Source organism: Poeciliopsis prolifica, unplaced genomic scaffold (genome assembly GCF_027474105.1).
Source record: "Poeciliopsis prolifica strain line A6 unplaced genomic scaffold, Auburn_PproV2 SCAFFOLD001, whole genome shotgun sequence".
In the NCBI taxonomy this organism is placed as follows: Eukaryota; Metazoa; Chordata; class Actinopteri; order Cyprinodontiformes; family Poeciliidae; genus Poeciliopsis; species Poeciliopsis prolifica.
This window is the reverse complement of record NW_026562376.1, coordinates 20,045,309-20,066,881: the sequence shown is the minus strand read 5'-3', so window position 1 is coordinate 20,066,881 and position 21,573 is coordinate 20,045,309. Positions and strand designations below refer to the sequence as shown.

At 42.2% G+C, this 21,573-nt stretch overlaps 1 protein-coding gene across 2 annotated transcripts; it reads right to left on the bottom strand.

The window, feature by feature from the left end:
- Positions 1-525: 525 nt before the first annotated feature.
- LOC129360429 (potassium voltage-gated channel subfamily A member 1-like) lies at positions 526-20,942 on the bottom strand. Of its 2 annotated transcripts, XR_008606050.1 has the most exons (5): positions 20,278-20,942; positions 8,971-10,139; positions 3,728-3,855; positions 3,561-3,625; positions 526-2,664 (listed from the first exon to the last, which is right to left on the bottom strand). XR_008606050.1 is itself a non-coding variant. In XM_055030640.1 (2 exons), the coding sequence occupies exon 2, from the start codon at positions 19,329-19,331 to the stop codon at positions 17,856-17,858; it is 1,476 nt and encodes a 491-aa protein (XP_054886615.1). In that variant the 5' UTR covers positions 19,332-19,598; positions 20,278-20,942; the 3' UTR covers positions 16,046-17,855. The 2 variants fall into 2 exon arrangements, 1 of the variants encoding a protein (XP_054886615.1); XM_055030640.1 differs by lacking the exons at positions 526-2,664; positions 3,561-3,625; positions 3,728-3,855; positions 8,971-10,139 and adding an exon at positions 16,046-19,598.
- Positions 20,943-21,573: the final 631 nt, after the last annotated feature.

Genomic DNA, 21,573 nt, shown 5'->3' with positions numbered 1-21,573 from the left:
GTTTCCCCCCTCAGGGTGGCAGCGCTGCAGTAAGTAGAGAATGTTCTGTACTTTGGTTTGCAGCTCTGCAGTCTTTCTGGTGAATGTATCTTATGAACACTGATATCATATATTTGGTGGGTGGTTCATAGCTTTTCAAAATTAGATGTAATTGCACAGTGGCATCCACGTTAAAACCTTAAAATGGATAGTCGTCAATTGCCACAAACTGTATTGTGGTGTCAAGCTGTTCAGTGATTTATTATTTTGTTTGTTTTTATAAACAGTATTTTAAAGGCTGTTCTCTGAGCTACAGGGAGCCAGTCTTTGAAACTCGTCATCTGCTCTGTTTTTCTGGTTTTAGTGAGAATATGAGCAGCAGCGTTCTGGATCCGATTGCTTTTTGGCCAGGTACCTCGTTTTCGTTCGGTTTTCTGCCAGAAAACATTTGATTTCTGTCCAAAAACACCGCTGTGTTTCAAAAAGTTCACTCTACCAGGGTCCTTATGGACTTTGGAACAAAAACTAGTCCGTAAACCATTTACACATCAATGGGAACGAGGTTTCTAACCAAAACCACTTTGTGTGTCGATGAAACGATCGGTCTTCTGTCAAGTTCCAGTTACAGTCCAGGTGCACATCAGTTCAATAGCAAGTTTTCTTGTCTTTCCCATTTTGAGCAGCACCTGAGATAGGAATAAAAGGGCCTCTCCCTCTTCATACCAAGAAGAAAGTAATGAAACACTAAAGAATTAACAAGTCAATATTACAGAAACTGAATACAATTTGTTCCTTGATGCTGTTTATTGTTACTGCAAAAATCTGACTGAAAGTTAAACTTAGTTACAACAAAAACTGAACTTGCATGTAGAGTTTACATTCATTCCTGTTAATCTTCAACATTCGCCAGAATTATTGCATCAAAACACACCAATAACCAGACAACTTGCCCTTTTTATCTGCTTTTAATCAGGTTGGATAATGTTACAGAGACGATCACATTAAAAGATACCGCCCTAAAATGTGACTGAAACTTTGTTTTAATACTTTAAGAGATTAGGCTGACCAGGAGATATGTTGTAAAATACATGACAAAGTAATGGAGAGAAGCCTCTGCTTGCAGACTGATGAGAAAAAAACACGAGTGAAACGCTTTCATTTGTAGATCAAAGTGTCTGAAATGATGTTTTCATGATCAGAGGAAACGTGCACTGGTGGTTCAATATGGGTAATATGGCTCACCGCCCAGGGTGTCATTCAATCATGGGGCAATATTGGCACTCAAAAAAAACACACATACAAAAAAAAAATAAAATAAAAAATGTCCTGTCCAGACAATAAGAAATGTACCATAAGCAATTATAACCGTTCACTCATCCTGGTGGCTCAGCGCCTCCTTCCAAAAGCTTTTCCACTGTTTCAAAGATTAAAATGTCATTTTTCTACTGGCTAAGAATCATTAAGACAAAATTTGAGATTCACTGAAACTTCATTCTGAAGGGACTGCTCAAAAGAGCGACAGCAAGGATACACAGAGAAATATGCAACTTTTTTTTTTTTTTCTTCGGTTTTCTCCAAAAACATAGGAATGGTCGATCTGCCGGGGCGCCATTCATGTCATCACTGACCTGCTGTCAGAAGATCCCAGCATTAAAAACCACCGTGTCCAGAAAATGCTCCACTAAAACACAGAGGAGGACCCGGCATGCTGTGTGGAGCGGGACTTCGCTAAAACACATTACAGAGTCAAACTCTTTATTATTTTTTCCAACCAATATGTGTTGCACTGTGTTGGTGTAAACAGTTTTCAGCCAAACAGTTACTTTACAGCAAAAAATAAATAAATAAAATAACTAACATGGCTTAAAAAAAAAAAGAGAGAGAGAGAGAGAGATACATGATGACACTTTTTACAACAATTACACCCGCTGGGCAGTCAGCTGTTTACGGCGCAACGAGACACAGATAAACGTACAGCGCAGGACGGCCGGGACAGCCCCATCTGGTCCGGGTCTGTGGTGCTGAAGAGGCAGCAGCAGCAGCAGCAGTGGCGGCAGCAGCGGAGGCAGAGATATGCAGACAGGCAGCAGATTCAGGGGCCATGACAATGAGTCAGCAGTACAGTGGAGGAAGCTTGGGGCGGGAGGGGGAGGGAGTGGAGTAGTAGAGGGTTGATTATGTGATCGGGGAGATGATGCATGCCTGACGTACACAAAAAGTGCCATCTGTTAATTTATGGAGCTGCAGGGAATAGCAGCAGAGTTCTGGTGGGATCGGACCGGCACAAGGCAGCCTTTAATAATGACTGGAGTATTGATCTTCTTCAGCGAAACTGTGTATTTTATCATTTTTATCATTGTTATTATTATTTTTACACAAGGTAGGACATAGTGTAAAAATAGATTATTAAACAAAATAAGGTGTTTTTTTTATTATCAGTCTTCAGATATATTTAAATTGCTGTCCTCTCACAGCGAGTGATTAGATCGACACTAAAGTGCAATAAATCAAGTACAAACAGCTCCATCGGGTTTTCATTGTCTTCCACTGTGATGCCCTCTGCAGGGGTTCGGCCTGCGAAACTACTGAAGCTGTGCTGCGCTCCTTGAGGACTGCAGCTACCGGATGAGGGCATGTTTGGAGGGCACAGGAACTGCAGTGGCTGGCGGAGAAGGCGAGCTGCGCCTACAGAAAGGGGAAGAAAGACGAGGCAGGTTTAAACAATACCTGGCAGCTGAACGATGAAAACACTTGACAGATCGTGATCGATGTGTGTAAAAAGCAGCTTGAAGCCAGCTTGAGAAACGAGGCCGGTGTGATTTGGGGAGTTTTTATACATAATGAAAAATTTGATCAAAAAACAATATTTACACAATTGAAACCAGGTATTTACATAGACTGCAAAAACATGAAAAGTTTCTCAATCTACAATTATGTGAAAATACTGTAAGTCTTTGTCGCTGAAGGTCGCTTAAAATGACCAAAGTTAATCCTATTTTCCTTCATGTTGTACTGAAGAGTGAGAGATTTGGTTTTTTGCTTCGTTCAAATTCAGAACCTTCACCAAAGTCAGGACGCCTTTAAACAAGTCTGGGAAGCACAGACGATGGTGGAATGGCTTTTGTATTCTTCTTAAAGAACTGCATGGCTTCAGGTTACAAAATTCAGATATTGGTCTTTGTGAAACTAATCCCGAGCTGCGTTCAGAGTCACTGCTCTCTGCACACAGGGCACAAAGCAGCTGCTGACAAAACTCAAGCACACAATCTCGTATCAGGGTTTGACTTTCGCACATCCATGACCCCGGACGTGCGAGTTTTTAACGCACTGCTTCAATGGAACAAACCTAAAGAAATCAGAACATATTCCAGAACGAGAAAACGTCTGGGCGATCACACTTTAACAAACCAAACAACTCATTCCTCTTGTGGTGGAAAAATGGGAAAGCTTGCAATTGTAATTTTCACTTTGAAGCAGAGCAATCATGTTATGGTGAGAGGAAGATACAGTAACAGCTAATAGAGATCAGAGATTATGGCTCAACGCATGAGTGACATTGTGAAAACCATGACAGCTTTTACCACGTCCATGAAGGAATCGGACTCCGCTTCTCACTTCTTTCTCGTCGGCTGACATCTCTTCAAATCTGTTGGCGTTGATGACAAAAAAAAAGGAAGGGAACAAATGTCTGTCATCTACCCCCATTGATGAGCAATTTTTTGACTCACATTGATGAGTCTGTACTTACCCAAGATGCTGAGAAGACTTCTTCCTCCCCCGCTGGCTCACACAAGCCTTTACTGTAAATTCATCCAGCGGTCCGGTTAATGTGTCCTGGTCAGGAAAACAAACCTGCGGCTCCATCACCACTCAATCCTTTAAATGTAACATGAACAGCATTAAATCCAGCGATGAGTCCTGCCTGTAAGAGACAGACGACTCATGTCGCATATTCACTTTTGAAGGATGTTGGGCAGGAAATTTAGTTACTTCTTCTTCTTCTTCTTCTTCTGTGAATAGTTTAAGAGATGATCTTACAATGTTTGAATTTGTTATCCTAAGCGTAATTGTTTTCTTTATTAAGACACTGAAATACAAACAAATCGAAAGGAGCAATAGGCTTTCAGTTTTTGTCTTAAGGTTTTCAGGAAGGCTGTGATGCCTGCAGCCTGAAGGACGTTAAACAAACGTACAAACATTTCATAGACGAAGATGCCTAAACTATTGACTTACTAATAAAATGTTCATATTAAAAGAAAACCGTTTTAAAAAAAAAACAAATTCATGGAGGTGTCCCTCTGTTTATCGCTGAGAATATATAGACGCATTCCAAGGTATGACACAGCAGTCTATAAATAAAGAGAATTGCAGTATATTTCAGCTGATTGGCTTTTTTTCCCTTATTTTTTTGCACACTTGAAAATGTAGGCACGCGCCGTAATGCACACACGTCTCGTTTCACATCATAACAGCTGACTCAGGCATCTCAGCAGAGAAAAACTCCAATCTGCTCTCATGTTTTAGATTGTTCAAAAATTGTGCTAATTCATTGTGAAGTCACAGAAGTTTTTAAGGAGTATTTTTGAGAGTGACGGTTATGTTTGTCCTTCGGACTGGAAGCGACTGGAGGCTCTGGGTGTTAGAGAGAGCAGTCAGCGTTACACAGCCCTGCAGTTGAAATGAATGGTAGACTTAATATCTGCAAACACTGTGTCTCATCCCACTGATGTAAACATTTGCACTTTGAGCTGTTTTATGGTGGTTTGGTTAAATCAGATGCTTTATATCTGAAGATTTATTTACATTTTGACAAGATAATAAATAATATCACTGAACTTCACTTTAAAATATACAAATTATTCCCTTCAACTCTGATATAATATTTCCTAATTGAGCAGGTTCTCTCAGGCCACAAAGAGAGCCTTTGCTAGCACAAGCTAACTCATGATGCATGTAGGTTTCCTTAATGTATTGAAGACTAATATATACAGCTTTCCTTCTTCTGATTTCACTTCTGCGTAAACACATCACTGGTAGATCACTTCATGAGATTCACACTTTTTTCCGGCGACGGATTCCGGGCCATGCATTTGTTCTGTCCAACACACCCGCAGCAATGAAGCCAGTGACCTTTGTCAGGGCTTCACACATCTCCAGTCAGGACGCGGAAACCGCGCTCATGTTGTCCGTGTCTCAGCAGGGGCCCTCGTGCCTCGCTGCGATATCCTTTCGTGGTTTTGTGTTTGCCAGGCTGCCTGAGCGCCGTGCGGTGATGTAACCGAAGCAGGAAGGTCACAGCGGCGGATTCGTCGATGTCAACTTTTACAGTTTCTCACCCAGACAAGATCGCTGACTCCGCACGGTGAGCGACTGAAGCACGTAAGATGAGATCCACGCCGCGCCCAAACTGCAAGGACGTCCTCAGGATGAGAACTTTGATAAAACAGCAGGATGGATAGAGAGACGATGCTGAACGTTTTAGGGACGGATTGATTTTAATTACAGCATTTTCCAAAATGGACTCACGCCTCTTGAGCTTCGCCTTTATTACGCTACGACCTTAAAGTTCAGTGTATTTAATTGGAGCTGAAGTAGGGAGCCGAAAGTAGGGCGTCATAGTGAGATAAATGGAAAAAAATACAAAATCTAACAAATGGGATTTGCAATTTCCTGCAATTAGAGGTCTTTGGAGGCATATTACATCTCGGCGTTGCAACTTTGCTCATTATTCTTTTCGAAATCAAGCTCAATCCGTTTTGATGGAGAGTATCAGCTCCTCTATCACTGTCACTGTCATCACCCTGAACATGGAGTTCAGGGTGATGGAAATGTCTTGGAACAGGGTTGGAGTTGCGCCAGAGATCGGTGGAATGTTTTTACTGGACCAATGAGGTGATCCAGTTATTCCCATTGCAACAGAATTTATTTAGGGGTATCAAAGAAAAGCAAACTGAATATTTGACACACTGAAAACCACAAATATCATTTACTCTGGCTTGGACTGACACTGGTTCCCACTAAAATCCGCTCAGGTTTCTTGTCGTGATGTAACAAAACATAACAGCGTTCAAGATGTTTGAACAGTTTTTTTTGCAAGGCCGTGTATATTTTGTCTCTGTTGGTGGTTTAAGGTGCAAATATTTTGATTTTAATATTTTGCGATAGTCTTTTTTTTTTTTTTCTGAAGACGTCCATCTAGACGTTCGTAGTTCTCATCAGCTTCGGTGATACAAAGGAAACTCTCTGTCAACCGGGTAATGCTTCACTTGCTTTCATATTCATTTGGTGATTTACGGCAGTGACGGAGGGCTGTCTTAGTTTGAAGAGGTCCAGAGTTTCACAGAGGCCATTTGTGGACTTCCACAAGGACGAGAAAATTATGGACCTGCCCTTAATTATTAAACAAGTGTGTCAGCAGCCTGGCCTGATGGAGGTAATGCAAAGAGGAAGTGGGGCAGAGAGCAGGCCTTAGGGACGCAGGGTGCTGCAAGGAGAGGGGGCTTCGGACCTCAGGGTACTGTAGCTTTAGACCCCAGAGATCCAATAGTGCTGTCAAAGCTATTTTGGGCGTTATTAACATTCAGAAGCCGCTTGTAGCTGTTGGAGATGAGGACTAATGTGCACCGGCAACTCTGCAATCTGGCTTCGCGGAGCTGTAAAGTCATGACCAGAGGACACTTGTGATTTGATATAGAATAATCATATGATACTGTGCATGCACAGCTGATTGGGTCGCAGTGAAAAAAAGCCTCCTGATGGGCATTTTGGATGACATCAACAGGAATGGCGTGGCGCTTCTGTATAAGGGATATGGGATGAGCATCTGTCTTCAGAGAAATCGATCTGGGAATATCAAGAAGCCTGACTCAGGCAAACTGACCATTCTTTGTGTGTGTGTGTGTGTGTGTGTGTGTGTGTGTGTGTGTGCGTGCGTGGGTGTCTGTACGAGTGTGTAAAGGTGAAAGCAAATGAAAATGGACAGTGAGTCAGAGACGTGATCTGCACATGCAGACAAGGAAAATTTCCGTCTTCATTCCTTAAACACACCTGTCCAAAGCTGACAGCTTTTCATTAAAAACAAAACAAAAAATAAGCAGGTTGGAGCCTTTCACACTGAAAGGTAAATGTTTTCTGAAACATTTACCAGGTTAGCTGACAGAACTGATGAGTCACAAAGATAAAAAAAAAAAAAACAAAACAAAAACAGACAAAACACAAGATTATGTTGCGAGTAACTTTTGAGAAAAAGTTAAATACCAACCATTTGTACTTTGGCCAGAATCTACATTCGCACAAGATTTCATTTATTGTGGGTTTTCTCTGATCCATTCAGGGATAAAGTTAGACGTACTGGATCTAATATGCACATTTTACAATATTTGACCAATGTTGTAGACTGAGATTAAGGTTTTGAAATGGTCCTAACTTCAGTGCTGTTAAAAACTGTCCTTAAAGTCTGCATTCATGCAGAGGAGTCAGCCAACTGAAGTGAACCATAAGCCTACTTATCGCTACGAAGACGTTTGGTTTCTCTGCAACTAGTTAAAAGGCGTCAATCTAACTCTAAACCTATGAGACCTGAATTTGCTCAACGCCGGTATGTTTGTTCTTTTCTGAATAATTCGCTCCCTGAGAGGAAAAATAAATCTCTGCCATTTCGGGGGGGAAAAAAAACCATTCTCAGAGAACAAACAAGAGCCTCGCTCAACAGCAGTTTTCAAAACAGCACAGAGGGATAAATTTGCCAGCAGTTGACAGAAAAAAAGAAGAAAAAAAAAAAACGATGACCACAAAGAACATTTTGCTATCCAGCATCGCAGGTGACTCTGACGCCAGCTGCACAAACCCTTGAGCACACAGCACCAGCCTCATCTGAATCATTGTGTCGTTTTAATTATTTCCGTTTATTGCAGTCTGCGGCCAAACGGATGAGATCTTAGTTTCCTCCTGCAGATCAGAGATCAGCCTGATCTCTGTGCTCAGTCTGACACAGAGATGTCAAAGTTTCCCTGAAGTCACGATTCAGTTTAGAGACGTGGCGGACGGCTCGCAGTGTCTTCTGGAAGCATTCGCGCCACTGGGATTTTATGTGACACAAACCAACACAAGGCAGTGAAAATGAGGGAGGCCTGATTTATATGTTTTACAACAAAAAATCTGAACACTTTATTTGTATTCACTCCTACTCTGGTGTAACTAATTGTCTCAGAAGTCACTTCATCAGTAAATTATCATCACTACCTTCCAACCCTATCTTTTCTTTTTTTGTCTGAGTGTTGCTATGTGCATACTTCCCTAATCTGTCATTTCCTCCTTTCATTTCACTTGTTAGAAACTGTGGAGTCGTCACAGGAATCAAAAGGAATCAAATCAAGCTTAGAAACTTATTATTTGCAACTATACTATACTTTTTTTAGATTATTCTAGTTTATCAGAATTTTAAAAACTGTGTAGTACTCACTATTTAGACCAATATTATACTTTTTAGATTGTTCTGCAGAGAGACTCCTATTACTGAAACCCAGAAAAGGGATTAGAATGAACCTGGAATCCAGAATTTTAAAGAAACGTTTGCCATTACCCACACAGCAAACATTTAGAAAAAGTGGATCCAATGAGACTCAAACTCAACTACTTATGCAGAACCCCGCGAGCATTGGAAAACGTACGCGAGATAACACTAAAGTAGAATATGGTGGTGGCAGCATCATGCTGCGGGGATGCTGGCTTGCAGATGAGGAAGAGGGAAGATGGAAGACAATGTGTTACTTGGGGAGATAAAGTCAAACGATTTAGAGCAAAGCATGTCACTGTGTTAGAAAGAAAACTAGGCTCCACTTTTATTGCTCCACAATTATTCGCTGCTTTGTGTTGGCAAAGCCAGGAAATACACTGAGGTGTGACAGACACGCAAAAGTTTAAGGGGCTTGAAAAGCATCTTATGTTCACAATTTAACGACAGCTTAGAGTAACAAAAAAAAAGATGCTTACTTATCCCCTCATCAGGTCTGCATGATGCTGTTATTGTGGACGTCGCTGCTCACAGAAGCTTTTCCTTGGATGTGGCATCTTCTCCTCGAGAGGTTTTCTCTGGACGCTTCAGTTTTTCCACCAGCAACCTGGGAACTCATATATCCTTTTTGTTGCAGAATGAACGTTAGTGAACATGTGTCTGTTCGTCTGGGTTGAACTGGGGGACATGTCCTGAATATGTGGCCTGCTACTGGGAGGAGCTCCAGAAGAAAATTAATGCAAAAATGTGCAATTTTTATTTTTCTTAAAGGGGCAGTATTATGTGTTTTTCAGGCAGACAGTGCCGTTTTGTAGCATAATCATATTACTATGTTTTCTTCAGTTGTTTTAAACATGTTATATATATAAAATGTAACTTAAAAGCAATTTACTTTGTAATTTAACGCCCTGAAATTCTCTTTATAAACTCCTGCTCTTTCTGAAACTCCGCCTTCAGGAAGTCATCACAACATGGCTCCTCTATTAACCCTTTAACAACCTTTTTAGTCAGCGTTGCACAGAGAAGCAGCTCCTATATTGAGCTCAGCAGAGGCGCAGTGTTTGGTTTGCTAGTTGCTTCTGGCTAGTCTCAAGGAGCTGAGTGTGGGAAGGAATAAGATTACAACATAATGTAAAGCTCATAAAAGTACATTTCACATAACGCTGCCCCTTTAATGTAGTGCCGATAGTTTTAAAACGTTCAGAAAAATAAACAGCTGCAAAAAAAAGGGACATTTCTTTTCTAACAAAGTTAATTAGCGATAGATTGAATGTCAACAAAAAGCCTCAGTATCGTTTTGAAAGACTTAAAAACAGATCAGCTCATCTCCAACAATCGACTCACAAACGCAGGAGAAAAAAATATCAGAACGCCATGTTCTTTGCTGCTGTATCATGGAAAGTCTGAATCTGGAAGATGGCAAGTAGGTGCTGAAATCACTCAATAGATGTAAAGTGAGGAAGAGAGTGAGATATAAACAGAGTTAGAGTAACAGAGAGCGCTGGTGCAAGAAGAGTGGGCCCAGCGCCAACCTACCCCACCCTTACTGCTGCTGCTGCTGCTGCCTGCAGAGAGAGGAGTGCTGCATTTCCTGAGGGCAATGCAGAGGAAGGGGGAAGAGGTTCGCTTCTGTTCAGGTCACCACACTCTATAAAACAAACAAAAGCAGCCACCTGAGAAGGACAGAGGCAAGCAACTTGTTTCCACCCCCTCATTTTGCACAAAGAAATGACATGTTTAGTGAAACCAATGCAGGATAATGAACAACAAACTGGACTCACCTGAGCTAAATGGATCCAGTGCTTAACATGAAAGGTGATTTCACTGATCTGTTTCTGGGTATTTGTCATTTAATCACCTTGGTTACATTTTTACAGGATCTTAACCAAACAAACTGAAATAGCTGCCTTTCCAGTACTACAAAGTTTTATTGTCGTTCGAAATATCATGAAGTGAAGGTGAAAAAAAAGCTAACACACAATTTAATCTCGATAAAAAGCTGATAGTGCAAGTTAAAGATGACATTTTGTACTTTAAAGAAATCAAGTGTTAACACAAAAGACCAACGTAGAGCTGTTTGTTCGTAAGTAAGAACAGAAACACTTGGTTAAGGACGTATCATGCTGTGGGACTGCTTTCGTCGTATTACGAAGGAACTTTGAGCATCAAAGGGGAACATTAAAAAAAAATACAGAGAAGTTAGAACAAACGCAATGTCACAAAACAGTCAGAGCAAAAATGTATTTCTTTCTATCCTAATATCAGGATGAAAGTCAACAACACAGAAAGAATCATTGCAATTATTGAAAATTGTTGAAGACAAGTGAGACTTAAAAATCTGTGTGTTAAGGACTGACAGATAGCAGATGTTTATATGGCAGCAAAAAACATGTTGCACTACTTTTTACATGCATTTCTTTGTGTAGGTTTTTTTGGGGGGAGTGGTTCAGGTCGACCAACCACAGTCCAACCAAACATTGAAATCTATAATGCTGGACGTCAAACAGTCTCACTGTCACTGGAGACCTTCGTTGAGCTCATGCTGTTTTCCCAGCCGAGCAATCTGGTTCTGTGCTTGAGTTGAACAAGTCAAAGTTGCCAACTGCACCAGCTGTCAATCATTTCAATCGACGTTCACAAGAACCGGAAGAAACGTTTGAATTTTAATGACATTTGACTTAAAACATTAAACATTTGTTGCTGGGCTATTTCTGGTGTTACAGGTGTTTGGAAATGAAGTCATTAAGTCCTGAGATAGACGCTACCGTCATAATTACAGCACCGTGTCCAACAAATAGCAACATAATTATTTGGTTTAAATAATTAGATGAAGGCTGTGACAAGCTGTTAGCCTGACACCAGAAAGAGAGTGAATGTAATGCAACCGAAAGAAACTACAGCTAAGTGAATACTTTGTCATTTGTATTTCCTGTTTGTTTTTTGTATAATAATAATAATAATAATAATAATAATAACAATAATAATGTAGAAATGCATTGCTATTAGGGCTGTCAGATATGAGGATAGCATTTCATTGCAATACCTTTACAGAATATTGCAATATCAGTTACAATCAACCCCAATTTTCCTTGCTACTTTCTGTGCATCTGTTGTCACAACGTTGCCACCTGAGCTAAATGATGCTATTCTTTGTTTTTGTTGTTGTTGTTTTTAATCATTTTTACTCCACCAGGCCAGAGGCAGAAGCTCTGAAGGCGTCAGAGGTGTGAGTCGACTTGCAAGAGGTGACAGAGGCAAGTGATCCCCTCCTGGGACGGGACGATTAGAGTGAAACTATTAGCTTAGTCACATCAATCATCGCTAATGGCTCCTAGGAGAGAGAACTGTAGTAGAGGGACACCGACACTTCTGCAGAACTGCAGCATGTTTCTGCTGCTATGGCTTCGCGCAGAGAGACCAGAACGTACAACGTGGCGGCGACCTGAAGTTTCCATTCACTCATCATCAGCTCCGAGGTCATATTAATGGTCATGTAATCACACAACAAGCTTTCGTCAATTAGAAACCTGCTTTACCTGTTTCAACACACTGTGATGACACCCAAATGTGTCAAAGGTCAGACCCAGACTCTTAAACTTGGATGATAGAAGTTTGTCGGGATGTTGTGGAGCTATGAGGAAGAATCAGAAAATACTGAAACACCACAACCGCTTTCCATACATCCACAGAGAGAAAGAGAAGGTGCAAACCAGGAGAGAAGCGTTTTTTTTTCTTCTTCTTCTTTTCAAATTTAACACCTGCAAGTGCAGCTGAAACTTGCAGCTGCCCACAGAAACATCAGCCTTTATCAAACAAGTTTTAAAGGAGATAGAGAGAGATCATGATTTGATCTCAGGCGTGGGTGTGAGGCTTTCAAACGTAGCAATAGTCAGACGCAGCGGTGGCAGCACCAGGCTGAGGGGTCTGCTGTGCAAAATGAAAACAAGTCAAACATCTCAAAGCTGGAAGTGAGCAACTCTAAAGGTGAGCTTTAGAGTTGCTTTTGGGGGCGAACTGACTGCTTCTTGAATTTGAAAACACTTCTCTGATTGTATCTTTTGCTTAATGAGCAAAACAAGGTTAACCTTTGATGTTTGCATGTAATTAATAAAACATAAGAACAGCACAAAACTTTGGACTTCAAGCCTTAAACTTGTTCTTTCTATTTTTTTCCCCCCCAAATGAAGGCCTTACAGAAAACCAACAACAGATTGAATGTTTGAACTTGCTCGAAACGGTTCAAAAGCGAAAGGTTAAACTTAATACGACCTGCGTGCCGATGATGAGCGTATGCAGGCTTCTGACCCCGGACTGAATCCATGAATTTGAGAGTGAATTTTTCCTCCCCTTCCCCCACCGAGCCCCAAGCAGAAATGATCGAAGCCTACACGAGCTGATCCTTAAAAATTTATTTAGGTTAATGGAAGATGTAGTCATAGGTGATATCGGAAACAGAAACAAAGGAACTTAGAAACATAAAACCCTTGCATAGATCACAGACCATGCCTTTTGTCATCACCTGACAAAACTGAACACATTCCAGCATAATCCTTGGTAAACACAACATGACAATGACAGCTGGATTGAACAACACAGTTAAGAGTTTGGTTTGCTTTGTGGATGGAAAGAGGAGCAGAACGCTTCGACAGTCCCTCGGCGCTTGCGCTCCTTGAGAGCGCGTAAATGTGCGATCGGGACAGAAAACACAGATTCGTAGCCGTCGTACTTTCTTAAAACAAACAGGAACCCCTGGAGCAAAGGTACACAACACCCCAACAAACCCATCCGGTTCAGTGTTTCTACAGCAGGCGATAGATAGACAGATAAATAAATAAATAAATAAATAAAAAGCAGTCCAGCATCAACACTTTTTAAAACCCAGAATGCCCTGAAATCTGAACAGAGGATTATTGTGTGTTTCACATGTCTTCCCCCCCCCAACACAACACACTCACAATACAGTCTGACTGAAATAACGGTGGACAATGTGTCACGTTGTAGAGCTGTAAAGAGTCTAAGAAACTAGCCCTTGTTGTCCTTGCTCGCATTCAGCACCGACCTGCACATCAATCCCACATCGGACGCCAAGCTCCGTCCATCCCGGCGCTAAGGTGCTTTTTCAGAAATCACAACAGCTTTCACGATTCAGCTTGGTTGCAGATGAAAGCAAGGGTTTCTTTTTCCAAAAAAACGATGCAACTGTGTCGTAGTTAATCCGCAGCTTGAAAGGTAAAGCTCATGCAGTCTTCCATCGCCCATGCAGTTTGTTTTTGTTTGTTTTGTTTTTTTTATGTTTTTGCATTTAGTAGGTTTTTGTAGATCTACATTACAGCAGGAGTAGAGTTTGGTCAAAAATAACATGAACAGCAGGAATTATTTCATTTATTTCCTGTTTGTTTACTTGTTTCTTCGTTTTGAAACTAGAATAACAAAAATCAGCTGTGTCTTCAGAACCGTCTGCATCATCGGATGTACAGGAAGTGATCATCGTACAGTGATTTTTATTTAACATGGCTTGCTGGAGGAAACACATTCTTTTTTTTTCTCCAATATATAAGGCTTGTTTGTCCTAAATCAGTCATGTTACAGTGCCACCACACACAAAAAACAATAAAATAAAATAAAAAAAACAGAGAGTAACGTATTTTACTTCTTTTTCCTAATATTTTCAGTACATGTTGGTTACTTTTCTCTAAACTGTTAGCATCAAAAACACTTTTTTTTCTTTCTCTTTTGTGTCTTTGTTCAATTTGGCTACATTTAGTTCTGATTACATTGGTTTACAGAAGCATAATGTCAAACACACACATGTTCAGGCACCTTCTCTCATTTTCACACCATAAACAACCTCAAGAACTTTTCTCTGAGTGCATTGTTGGCTCTTCCTCGCAGGTTTGACTGGATTGAGCCATTTAGCAGCTTTTAGTTATTTCTCTTTTTGCCTTTCACTTTTTTTTTTCAGTGAAGCCCTGTTTGCGTTTCTCTAAATAAAATAATAGTCACTACGTCTGAGGACAAACGTCCCGGTCGGTACCAAGTTGTGGTAACAGACTGGTACAGTCTTTAACGTGAACAGGTTATGCGTTGTCCTATTGCTCGTCAGGTTGCACTTCTTATTGGGTAACTGAATGCATAGCACCATCTGTATGTGTCCTCTCTGCTAGGAAGATCATCAGTATTTTCTTTTTTTTTTTTTCCTCGTGAAAAATGTGATGACAGCAAACAGTTTCTTTGCAGCTGCATTTGAGGCTGATATAATTTCCTTGTATATTCTATATTATTCGGTACATACGTCATCCTAATCTACAAAGAAAAGACAAATTGAGTCACATCCTCTGTTTGTTTTTTTTTTTCCTGCTTTGAGCTTGTAATAAGTAGGACTTTTCACTCTGCCTGAGGAGGATGCTCTTCGAAAGTACAGTACAAAGATCTGTTTCAAACAAAACGACAGTTTCTTACATAGAGCAACCTTCCTGCTTCCAAAAAGAAAAAAAAAAGAGGCATTTAAAGCGTAATTTGTCGCGTTTCTGCTTCAGTTTGTGTTGTGGGAACAACGCAACAGTGGTAGTCTTGTACTAGCACCACAAAGGATGGCCACTGCACCAGCAGAAACAGCTAAGACATTCGAGTAGCACTGCAGTGCAGCTTTTTTTTTTTTTTTTTCCAAAGATCTTTGTAGGGAGAGTGTTAAATAAGAAGAAGGAGCGTTACAGTACAGTACAGTACGGAGTCTTACTACTACATGGATGAACTCCTCCCAGTACAGAGAGCAGACTGGTTGTACAGTGGCTGGAGACTTTCAAGCACATTTTGTACCAAATCTGCTTGCCGTTCTCCTGTGAGCTAGCACTGTGACAGAACAAATCAAAACCAGCATTTTTATTTCATTTTATTATTTTTTTTTCTTTTTCAGCAATGGAAGGAAGCGTTTGTGCAAAAGAGATGGATCGCCTTTTTTTTTTTTTTTTTTTTTTTTTTGCTGTGCATTACAATGCCCCACGACTGACTGCTGCTGCAATATGACAGCTCTCAGCTTTTCTTTTACACAAAACACACTCAGCTGTTTCCCCATGTGACGACACTTCACTTGACATGGCACTGTTTCAAAAATAACTTACACTCACAACAGTCGGTGGAGAGAGAGAGAGAGAGAGAGAGAGAGAGAGAGAGAGAGAAAGAGAGAGAGAGAGAGTCACGCCGTCTCTGCGTACAAACAAACGGGCTGATTGTGCGCAGCTTTATGTGGAAAAAAAAATGAAGCAGGATTGCAACACCCTACTCTTTCCCCATACATGTAAGTGCTTGTGTAAAGGCTTTGCTTTGGGACTCTCACATTCAATATTGCATGACTGCAGTTTACACTTAAGGTTCTATTTTTTGTTATCTAACTATATATATATATATATATATATATATATATATATATATATATATATATGTATATATATATATATATATATATATATATATATATATATATATATATATATATATATATATATGTAAGTGTATGTATGTGTATAGGTATAGTATAGTATCTATATATTATGTAGGTATAGGTATCGGAAGCCCTGCATTGAAGCCTTCAGCTCCGCAAGTTTGCAATGACCTCGCTGAGGTAGAAACCCTGAAAGGATGCACGGTGCACAGAGAAGTAAAACAGGAGTGGATGAAGACTCTTTCTTTTTCTTTTTTTTTCTTTTTTTCTTGAATGAATATGGTAAACATGCAGAGAACAATCCATTGCAGCTTAATGGCATCATTAAACGCATGCCAGCACGAACATTTGGTTGTGCACGTACCACAGTCACCTGCTGTGTGAACCTCACTTCAGCTAGCATTGGCTAACATCACACCCTGCAATGTTTGACACTGATATACACCGGATCTGCCCAAACACCGTTTGCACACTGAGGCACTTTCACTGATCCTGTTGGTGGAAGGGATAAAAGGCACTGGAAACTAATCTCAGAATACGTCTATGAAACATGATTCTTTTCTGTGGACTCGTTTTTTTGGGGGGGGTTTTCCTACTAAACTTTGTGGTTGAAGAAAAGAAAACTAAAAACAAGAAATGACTGAAAATATATATCAACTGTTTTTGTTCTCAAAGAAGGTCCATGCACTCCTCTATTGACTAATACTGTAACTGGTGCTTATAATGATTATATGCATTTTCCAATATTACTTAGTAACTTTCTTTGTCTACTCTTAAGTGAGAAACTCCGCAGCCTAAAAGTTGGATTGCTGTAAATCTGATCACAATTCAGAAAGACCCAGATTTTTCGATTCCCTCAGTTTCCCCGACGACGGGGAAACCGCGAAACGCATGAACCGCGACAAACCGTATACATCATGCTGTATACGTCGTACATTAAATATACCAGGATACAGAAGTACCTTAGTGGTTAGGCCATAATGCAAGTTACTTTTTTTTTTCATGCTATGATCTCATTTATGTACTGTTCCCTTAAGAGTTAACATTCAGTTTCTATACTTCTAAATGATTAGCAGTTCAAAAGAAAAAGAACTCATCCAGTGCACTTTGTATGGCAACATAGGGAGAAGTGGGAAATGGAGGCAGACATCCAAAAGAACATCCTTTCCCCTACTTTGTGACATATGCCTCATGCATGCCGGTATCAAATGGAAAGTCTCTAAAATCATGCTCGCATGAAGCTCACTTTTACAAGTTGTGCTGTGATGCATCTAAAGGGCATGGCATCGGATCACTTGGTGATAACACAATTACGGCAGCTGCTGCGTGAACGGCAGCATTGCAGATGTCCGTGAAGCAAGCAGTTCACCATCTGTTTACATCCAAAAACAAGAGAGAAGAGCAGTCTTCCTACTATAAGGTGCTTTGCTGAGTAGCAGATCCTTTGCAGGGGGAGAGGGAAAGGGGTTGAGGGAGCGGGGAGGCGAAGGGTTTGGGGTGGAGGGTGGGGGGGTCATCTACCTTCTTGGCGGAAACCACCTGGCTTAGAGGCTTGAATGTCTGCAGTCATTTCTGGTGCATTGTGCAGCTTGCTGATCAGTTATCTGTAGTGCATGCATAAGATTTTTAGTTATCACACCATCATCTGACAAGACAAGGTGTGCTCTGTGTCCTCTAAGGAGCTGTGTATATGTGTAGTAATCAATGTTTTCTTAACATTATAGTTATTGGATCAGTAAAATTAATTATTCTATCTACATTGGTATATACTGTAACAACTGTGTATTTTTTCTCTTCTTTTTTTTTCCGGCTGAGGATAGTTGTAGGCCTAATGCCAGTAGAGCGCTCTGGGAGCTAAATGAAGCATTCCTATCAGATGGTCTACTCCCCGTGTGACACGAACGACCAAGAGTTCCTAGCCGATGCCTAAACATCTGTGAGCAGCTTGCTTTTGTTCACACAGTTCTGAGTGGCGATAGTGCAATTTCCAGTTCTAAGGTTCGCCTCCCTAAAGTTGTCGATGCTATTGTTGATGTCTCCGTCAATCTCCATGTACTCTGACTTGCTGACGGTGGAGGAGCTACGGCGGCTGGAGTTGGTTTCGGACGGGATGTTGGGGTTGCTGACATTGAGAAGCTGGGCCTGCTCCTCTCCCTCCGTCTCTCTGTGGTAGAAGTAGTTGAAGTTGGATACAATGACAGGCACTGGGAGGGCAATTGTTAAGACTCCAGCGATCGCGCACAGAGATCCGACAATCTTGCCCCCGATAGTGACTGGGACCATGTCCCCGTAACCCACAGTTGTCATGGACACGACGGCCCACCAGAAGGCGTCCGGGATGCTGCCGAAGTGAGAATCTGGCTCCTCGGCTTCGGCGAAGTAGACGGCGCTGGAGAATAGGATGACTCCAATGAACAGGAAGAAGATCAGCAATCCCAGCTCTCGCATGCTGGCCTTAAGGGTCTGCCCCAGGATCTGAAGTCCCTTGGAGTGTCTCGATAGCTTGAAGATCCGAAACACCCTGACCAGACGGATCACCCTGAGAATGGCCAGAGAAGTCGCTTGCTCCCCCACCCCTTCGTTTTCTGGGTCTTCTGCCAACTCGGTGCCGAGTGTAATGAAATATGGGATAATGGCCACAATGTCAATCGTGTTCATCATGTTCTTGAAGAAGGCCGGTTTGCTGGGGCATGCCATGAAGCGTACTATCAACTCAAACGAAAACCAAATTATACAGAGAGTCTCAATGACAAAGAAGGGGTCAGTAAGAATATTTGGTTTGATGCGTATTGTAATGTTCCCGTATGTCTCGATTCGACCCATCGGGTCTTCTTTCAGCTGTGGTAGAGTCTCCAAACAAAATATGACAATGGAAATGAGGATCACCATCACAGACACAATGGCGATCCCTCTTGCGGTGCCTGAGCTTTCTGGATGCTCGAAAAGAAGCCAGATCTGACGTTGGAACTCCTTCTCAGGCAGCGGACGCTCTTCCTCTCGGATGAAACCCTCATCCTCACGAAACCTCTCCATCGCGTCCACTCCCAGCTCATAAAATTTGATTTCTTCTGAGAACATATCCAATGGCACGTTTACCGGCCTTCTTAGCCGGCCCCCTGACTGGTAGTAGTACAAGATTGCATCGAAGCTGGGCCGGTTCCGGTCAAAGAAGTATTCATTTCTCAGGGGATCAAAGTACCGCATCCGCTTTTTGGGGTTACCGAGCAAAGTCTCTGGAAACTGTGACAGAGTTTTCAACTGCGTCTCGAACCGGAGGCCAGCTATGTTGATGACCACTCTCTCGCAACACTCGTGGTCATTGTGATCCGGGGGGTAGGTGTCCTGAGGGTGTCCCGGGACGGCTGAGGTCTCGTCCATGTTGTCCCCCGCCACAACGGTCATTTTCGGGGGGAAAGAGGACGCAGCGGAGCAAGAGACAGAGCAGGAATCGCGGAGGGGTGTCGGTTAGTCTGACTGGCCAGGCATTCACGGTTGGGAGAAATTTTTCCACTCCTCAGCTTCCCACACCCCACAGATCGTTGGAGGCGTCCCCAGTTGCGAGTGGGGGGGGCGGTTGGCTGCTTTGCCTCAGTGCGGCTCCACTGCGGCTCTCGCTGACTTGACCATTGCAGCTCCCCAGTGCATGTGAAGCAGTCGCTGCTGCTGCTTCTGTCAACCAAAGAGAGAAGGAGGGAGGGACGGAGGAGATAATGGAATCAAACAGCCGAGATATTTTGCTGGCTCAGCACTTTCTGCAGTTTAGTTATTTATTTATTTAGTCATCTTCTTCCCTGGGGGCTGCAATTAAAGCAGTTAGTAATGATGGCAAAACACATCTCATTCAACAAGAATTTCTCAATCCTGTTTCAAAGAGGGGAAAACATTTTTAGCTCTATGTGCAACTTCAGAGTCTGTCCTTCGATTCTCTAAGGCTTTCAAGCCAAAAAATAAAAAAAAAGAAAGAAAGAAAGAAAGAAAAACTCTGTTGTTTTGGTTGGAGAGGTAGCATGATGTCCTCATGTCACATCATGTCTCTGCAGGAATGTTTGTTTTAGCTTGTCTTAAGGCAGCGATTTATGCTCCGCCACACTCACCAGTCTGAGTTGGACTGTGACGCATAGCCATTGTATTTATATATATATATATTTTTTTTTTCCTCTTTCTCGTACAGTTTCTGCATGCCTTTAGCCCTATGAAGCTAGTGGCAATTTGCAAATGGATAAAGCAAGGGGCACAGCACTGCAGCAGTGTGTTAGTCTTGCAAGGTGGTGGGTCAGGGGGGGTTGGGGAACGAAACAGCTCTAAAGCTCTATACATAAACTTTTGTATTCAGTTTTAAGAGGCTTACCGTGGTTTGATCTTGAGAAGTCCTGAACAGCTTTGAGCAGAATCATCCAACACCAGAGCAGCAGCAGCAGCACCACCAGCAGCAGCAGCAGCAGCAGCAGCAGCAGCAGAGGCTTTTAAGGTGTGAAACTTTTAAGTTGCACCAGCCTGGCACCCGGAGGAGCGAGTCATCTAAGCTGCAATCTTAAAATACGACGAGTCGGAGAGGAGAGCTGCGTAATTCAAAGACGAGAGGTGGTGGGGGAAGAAAAACCAACAAAAATTGTAAATAAATAAACAAAAGAGCGAAAAGAGGGGAACTGCTGTGCTGCAAAGCCCCAAGGTTGCTTTGGCAGCGGCACGGCGGTGAGCAGAGCGAACGGCATATGAGCAAACCGCAGGAGGAGATGTGGCGCTGCAGCTCGGAGAGAGATGCATTAAGGGGCAATAACCGAGCCCTTGGCATTCCCAGACATCCCTGCATCAGCAGAAATCTGCCACAAGACGAGATGACGGGCAGGATGTGCTCCGGCGCAGGACGGTGAACGCGATTTTTTTTTTTTTTTTTTCATATAAGAAATAAAAAATACAACACACAATTAAAAAATCAGAGCTGAGAAACGAGACGAGTGCTGCGGCATCGACGCCCGCACGGTTTCCCAGCAATGTCAAGCATGTTTGGCTTGATAATTTAACATGCAAGTATGAGAGGAAGCAGGGGGGAGGGAGGGGGCGTGGGGAGGGGGCGCTGCGTGGGGCGGGGGGGGGGGGGGGGAGGTGAGGGTGAGGAGGGAGGAGGAGGAAGAGGTGGAGGAGGGGAGGAGTTGGAGGGTTTCGACGCAATGCAGACCGGCTCCGCTAAAGGACGCCGCCAGAAGTTCTCCACACAGCACAAAAAACAGGAGCGCCTGTGTGCCAGCACTGCAGACTGCGAGCACAAACAGATCAACCCCACAGCGTCGGATTGGATCTGTGCTCGGAGGAAGCATGGAATAAAACATCCCGATCGGCTGTGCGGGATGTTGCAGCCGACCTGTATACACAGTTGTTGTTGTTGTTGTTTTGTCGATGCTGACTGGAGCACGTCAGTATTTGTTTGGTTGTTTGCTTGTTTTGTTGTTGTTTTTTTGTGTGTGTGTGTCTTTTTTTTTTTTTTCTTAATTGAAAGAATATCGTTGCATTTCTCGCGAAGATGAGGGGAAACGCTCTGCAGAGGACGCAAAAGACTTTCAGGACCACGGAGAGCGAAAATCATGGCTCCTGCCCTGAAAACCAGAAAATGTTCCCCAGATCAATCTGACTCAAAACTTTCTGAACG